The 6000-nt window shown below is 57.2% G+C and overlaps 1 protein-coding gene across 7 annotated transcripts in view; it reads right to left on the bottom strand.

Moving 5' to 3' along the window:
- GRK4 (G protein-coupled receptor kinase 4) overlaps positions 393 to 6000 on the bottom strand; it is a 53306-nt gene continuing 47698 nt past the window's right edge. For 4 of the 7 annotated variants that reach the window (XR_001918228.1, XR_001918230.1, XR_001918231.1 and 1 more), the window contains 4 exons: positions 2989 to 3126; positions 2411 to 2563; positions 1794 to 2290; positions 393 to 1197 (listed from right to left, as the gene is read on the bottom strand). Coding sequence is in view for 2 of the 7 variants with exons in the window: in XM_018049857.1 (XP_017905346.1) it covers positions 1144 to 1197; positions 2411 to 2563; positions 2989 to 3126 (345 nt within the window). In the remaining 5 variants the exon portion in view is untranslated. The remainder of the gene's footprint in view (positions 1198 to 1793; positions 2291 to 2410; positions 2564 to 2988; positions 3127 to 6000) is intronic. The other 3 variants (XR_001918229.1, XM_018049857.1, XM_018049858.1) reach the window with 3 other exon arrangements.

Here is a 6000-nt window from a genome sequence, read left to right as displayed (position 1 = left end):
ACAGACACGTTTCCAGCCTGACAGCCACGCCCCGACCTCAGGGTCCTGAAAACACCCTCCTTCCAGGGGCCGACAGGAGGGCCCTGAGACGCCCCACGTGTGGTGGGCGGCAGGATCTCAGCAGGGCGTGCAGGAGCTAGGGGCACGGATGCAATCGGCCAAGACCTGCTGCCCATGCTGACGCCCGCCCACCCACACCCAGAGGAGCTCGGGGGGGCGGGGCGGCCCTTGGGTGGGTGAGGAGCAGGCAGGGCCCGTCCAGGCCTCTCCTCCCCTCTGTGGGGACACGCCGGGGCCTTCTGGGCGTCCCACGTCCTCAAGTGGCCTTTTGTTCAATCCAGCCTTAAACGCCTGTTCAGGCCTGAACGTAGAAAGCAGGACAGACTGCTGAGTCCTTGTGAGGTGAGTCCCGCACGTTTATTGCAGGTTGCCTGCGGGACAGGGCCTCAGCATGTGCTCCCGTGTGGTCTGGCCACGTTGTGAGGTGAGTCCCACACGTTTATGGCAGGTTGCAGGCGGGACAGGGCCCCAGCACGTGCTCCCGTGTGGTCTGGCCGCGTTGTGAGGTGAGTCCCGCACGTTTATTGCAGGTTGCCTGCGGGACAGGGCCCCAGCACGTGCTCCCGTGTGGTCTGGCCGCGTTGTGAGGTGAGTCCCGCATGTTTATTGCAGGTTGCCTGCGGGACAGGGCCCCAGCACGTGCTCCCGTGTGGTCTGGCCGCGTTGTGAGGTGAGTCCCGCACGTTTATGGCAGGTTGCAGGCGGGACAGGGCCCCAGCACGTGCTCCCGTGTGGTCTGGCCACGTTGTGAGGTGAGTCCCGCACGTTTATGGCAGGTTGCAGGCGGGACAGGGCCCCAGCACGTGCTCCCGTGTGGTCTGGCCGCGTTGTGAGGTGAGTCCCACACGTTTATGGCAGGTCGCCTGCGGGACAGGGCCTCAGCATGTGCTCCCGTGTGGTCTGGCCACGTTGTGAGGTGAGTCCCACACGTTTATGGCAGGTTGCAGGCGGGACAGGGCCCCAGCACGTGCTCCCGTGTGGTCTGGCCGCGTTGTGAGGCGAGTCCCACACGTTTATGGCAGGTTGCCTGCGGGACAGGGCCCCAGCACGTGCTCCCGTGTGGTCTGGCCACGCAGCGCTTGCTCACCGTCTGGAGGACACCACCTTCTTCTTGCTGGAGCCAGTGTTGAAGCAGCCCTGCAACACAAGCAGAAGGCCGGTCAGGCCCCTTCCCGTGTGAGGGGCTCGCCTGCCTCGTGTGTGCGTGCGTGTGCAGGCGTGTCCACATGGGCTGCAGCCCACCAGCCCCCTCTGTCCATGGGATTCTCAAGGCAAAAATACTGGAGTGGGTTGCCATTTCCTTCTCTGGGGGTTCTTCCCGACCCAGGGATGGAACCTGGTCTCCTGCACTGCAGGAGTCTTTACCACTGAGCCCCCAGGGGAGACTTAAGTGCACAGAAAACTCCGTGGGGAGGAAGTGCTGCTTCCAGGCAAGCAAAACCCTTAACCGTCCCCTCCCACTCGCTTCATGTGGTGCAGGACGCTCCATTCGGCAGAGATGCGCGCTGGTGCGTCCCGCTCCCCCGACTCACATGGCTCGCCCCATCCCACACCCACCGCCCACTGAGCTACTCTGAGCAGGCGGGGTGGACGGCTTCTTCCTGTATGACCGTGTGGAGGGTCCCCCTCATGGTATGTGAGACCCCACAGCGTGGACTCAGCGACGACTCCCACTGAGACACCCAGAGGAGCGTGGGTTAATTGCTGCCCAGCCCCCCGTTCTGAGAGGAGACCTGGCCACATTCTCTGGGTTTATACTGAGACACGATGGATGAAATGTTTAGTGGATGACTGAGGCAAAATCCCTCTGGAGCGGACAGGGTATACGGCAGGATGATCCACGGTCCAAGGAGACTTGGAAGCCACTCCTGAGTTTAATGCTACCACAGAAAGCCTCTCCAAACACTCTTCCACATTCAAAGGAGAATCAGCTTTCCCCATGATCGCGGGTGAATGACATGACAGCTCTGAGAATCAGAACACCACCAGGCAGAGACTGAAAGGGCTTTCGTTCTTTCACGCTGGCTCTTCGGAATGCTTCACGAGCCTAGTGTGAGACGCGTTGCCATGGACAGCGGGGTCTCTTTCCGAGTGCTGGAGCCATTTCTTCTTTTGCCATCAGGACAGAGTTCATACCAAGAGCAAACATCTCTGGGCGGGCTCTTCTCGCTGCTCACACACACCGCCTGGGCAGCTTGCACACCATGTGCATCCCCTCACACAACAGGCGCTGCAATCACACAACAGGCGCTGCAGAAACAATGCTGAGCATGGAAGGCCCTGCCACAGCAGGAGACACCCCGTAACAGGCCACGTTAAAGCAGTAACAACACGGCGGCCGCACCCTTACCCCTCTGGAGAAGAGCCTGTGGAAGAAGCCTCTCTTCTGCCTGGGAACTTGCTGACTCATCTTCTCATCTGGCACTAAAACCACAGCTGGCTCGTCCACAACTGGCTCGTTTTCACTTTCGTTGATGTCCTTGAAACATTCAGACTCAATCATCTGTACCCACAGAAGGGCAGGACAGAGCAGTGACGGGGGTCCGCGTCCCCCCCAGCCCCCAGCCCAGCGCTCAGCAGCCACTCTGCTCCCGTCCCCGGTTCCCACTACCCTTGCTTCCTGACCTCCTCCTGGGGTAGGCCACGTGGCTGCCAATGTGACCCCCCCAAAGCATGACCTGCGGGAACTCAGGGAGCTGGACTCAGGTTGGCAGGTGCCCAGCAGACCCCAGAGCCACCTCTGTCCCCTTCCCGAGGGGCCAGGGGCAGCTCCTCAAATAATTTTACCTCCAAATATGCGCACACGCGCGCGCACACACACACACAAATGGATGTGTGCGCAAAGCAGCTAAAGAGCTATTTCACAGCAGAAACTGTTCACTTCTCGGGGGCAGTAGGTAGCTGCGGCCTGCACCGCGGGGACAGCACCTCGTTCTGCCAGGGGATGGACACACAGCCCGTGACGAACTCGCTGTAGAAGCAGCTGTCTGTGCTGTCCAGTTGGATGCCCCGCACCGCGGAGAACTGCTCGATGTCCAAGATGTCCTTGCAGTAAACCGCCTGTGGCTGTCGGCAGGAACAGAGGCGTGGCTGAGGGTTTCCCCCATCACGCTCGTGACACCCGAGGCTCACACAGCTGCGCGCCTCCGCTCCGCACTCTCGTAACTCTCAGAGCCACAGGCCCCTGCTCACCCAATGCGCTCAGCCACGAGGCCCCGGACGGGCCCCCTTTCTTTTCTGCATGGAAACTGGGTCACAGCAGAGGCCGGGGATGGAGGAGGGCAGACAGGATGCTCTCGCTGGAGCACCAGCCCGGAGCTGGGCAGGAGCCAGGCCTGCAGCCCTGCCCGCACTCATGGGTAGGGGCGTGTGGGAGCCGGGCCGCCACCTCTGGAGTGGGACTCAAGGGCGGGACCCCTGGGACCCTGGTTAGGACTTGGCCATTCCACCAGGCGATGAGCTGGAGCTGGGAGCCCCGCACGGGGCGGCCCTCAGGGGGCTGCAGAGGGGACCAAAGGGAGTACTGAGGTCGTAGGTCAGAACCCTGTCCTGCCCCCACACCAAACCACCCGACACTTGTCTCGGACGCCACTGTTCACGGCCCCAGCCCCTGGTTACGTGCAGGAGCTGCCCCAGGACAAGCCCGGAGCCTCTGCCCCTTGCTCCACGCACCACCTGGCGTGCCCTCCCTCCGCCTCAGGATGGCTGCCCTCCCAGCCTCCACGGCCCACAGCTGGCAGTGTCCAGCGCCCAGTGGGAAAGGCTCCGAGAGGCCCCACCAGTTTCCTCATCCTGCAGCCCGTCTGGCTGCCTGGCTCAGCGAGTCCAAGCAAGTTCTCCCGAGACTCTGGGGCCTGGAACTGAGGCTCAGGAGCCACATTTTGCGAGGACTCACTCAGAGAACCAGGCTGTGGCCGCAGCACATTCCATGTAAACACAGTGAGTCCTGACTTGCAGAGCCAGAACGATTTTAATGGCACGTCTCAGGTTCATCACGGAACGTTTCATGCAAAGATGGGCACAATAAAGGACACAAACCATATGTACTAACAGAAGCAGGAGAGATTAAGAAGAGGCAGCAACAAGAGACAGAACTGTACAAAAATGGTCCCAATGACCCAGATAACCACGACGGTGTGGTCACTCACCTTGAGCCAGACTCCCGGAGCGTGAAGTGACCCAGATAACCACGACAGTGTGGTCACTCACCTAGAGCCAGACTCCTGGGGTGTGAAGTCAAGTGGGCCTCAGGAAGCATCACTATGCACAAAGCTAGTGGAGGTGATGGAATTCCAGCTGAGCTATTTAAAGCCTAAAAGATGATGCTGTGAAAGTGCTGCACTCATTATGCCAGCAAATTTGGAAAACTCAGCAGTGGCCACAGGACTGGAAAACGTCAGTTTTCATTCTAATCCCAAAGAAAGGCAACGCCAAAGAATGTTCACCATCCCCACACACACACAATTGCACTCATTTCACATGCTAGCAAGGTAATGCTCAAAATCCTTCAAGTCAGTCTTCAACAGTATGTTAACAGAGAAATTCCAGTTGTACAAGCTACATTTAGAAAAGGCAGAGGAACCAGAGATCGAATTGCCAACATCTGTTGGATCATAGAAAAAGCAAGAGCGTTCCAGAGAAGCACCTACTTCTGCTTCATTTACTTCATTTGCTGTGGATCACAACAACTGTAGAAAGTTCTTCAAGAGATGGGAATACCAGACCACCTTACCTGCTTACCAAGAAACCTGTATGCAGGTCAAGAAGCAACAGTTAGAACTGGACATGGAACAACAGACTGGTTCCAAATAGGGAAAGTAGAACATCAAGACTGTATGTTGTCACTCTGCTTGTTTAACTTCTGTGCAGAGTACATCATGCGAAATGCCAGGCTGGATGAAGCACAAGCTGGAATCAAGATTGCCAGGAGAAACAGCAATAATCTCAGATATGCAAATGACACCACCCTTAAGGCAGAAAGCGAAGAGGAACTAAAGAGCCGCTGGATGAAGGTGAAAGAGGAGAGTGAAACAGCTGGCCTAAAACTCAACACTCAAAAACCTAAGGTCATGGCATCTGGTTCCATCATTTCATGGCAAATAGCTGAGCAAACAATGGAAACAGTGAGAGATTTTATTTTCTCAGGCTCCAAAATCACTGCAGACAGTGACTGCAGCCATAAACTTAAAAGACGTTTTCTCCCTGGAAGAAAAACCATGACAAACCTAGACAGCATGTTAAAAAGGAGAGACATCACTTTGCTGACAAAGGTCTGGATAGTCAAAGCTATGGCTTTTCCAGTAGTCATACATGGATGTGAGAGTTGGACCACAAAGAAGGCTGAGCACCAAAGAATTGATGCTTTTGAACTGTGGTGCTAGAGAAGACTCCTGAGAGTCCCTTGCACAGCAAGGAGATCCAACCAGTCAGTCCTAAAGGAAATTAACCCTGAATATTCACTGGAAGGACTGATGCTGAAGCTGAAGCTCCAATACTTTAGCCACGTGATGCAAAGAGCCGACTCACTGGAAAAGACCCTGATGCTGGGAAAGACTGAAGGTAGGAGGAGAAGGGGACAGAGGATGAGATGGTTGGATGGCATCACCGACTCAATGGACATGAGTTTGGTTAAAGTCCGGGAGTCGGTGATAGACAGGCAATCCTGGCATGCTGCAGTCCTTGGGGTCACAAAGAGTCAGACACGACTGAGCGCCTGAACAACGACAGGTTCATCATATTCCACAGAATGAACGCATCTCCACACTTCCTAGTTCGCCTTCGGTAGCCCAAGGCCACCGTGGGGGCGCTCCTCCCAGCTCTGAGCTCGAGGGCCCCGCCAGGCTCTGGGGATGTAACCCTCCGTGGCCCCACAGCACACTCACCAGGGCTGCTCCAGGGCCCGCAGCGCCGAGCCAGGACCCAGTGAGACCCAGCGTGGGG

Source organism: Capra hircus, chromosome 6, assembly GCF_001704415.2.
Source record: "Capra hircus breed San Clemente chromosome 6, ASM170441v1, whole genome shotgun sequence".
NCBI classification, from domain to species: Eukaryota; Metazoa; Chordata; class Mammalia; order Artiodactyla; family Bovidae; genus Capra; species Capra hircus.
Note: the sequence above shows the minus strand (reverse complement) of the source record. Positions and strands in the feature narration are given on the sequence as shown.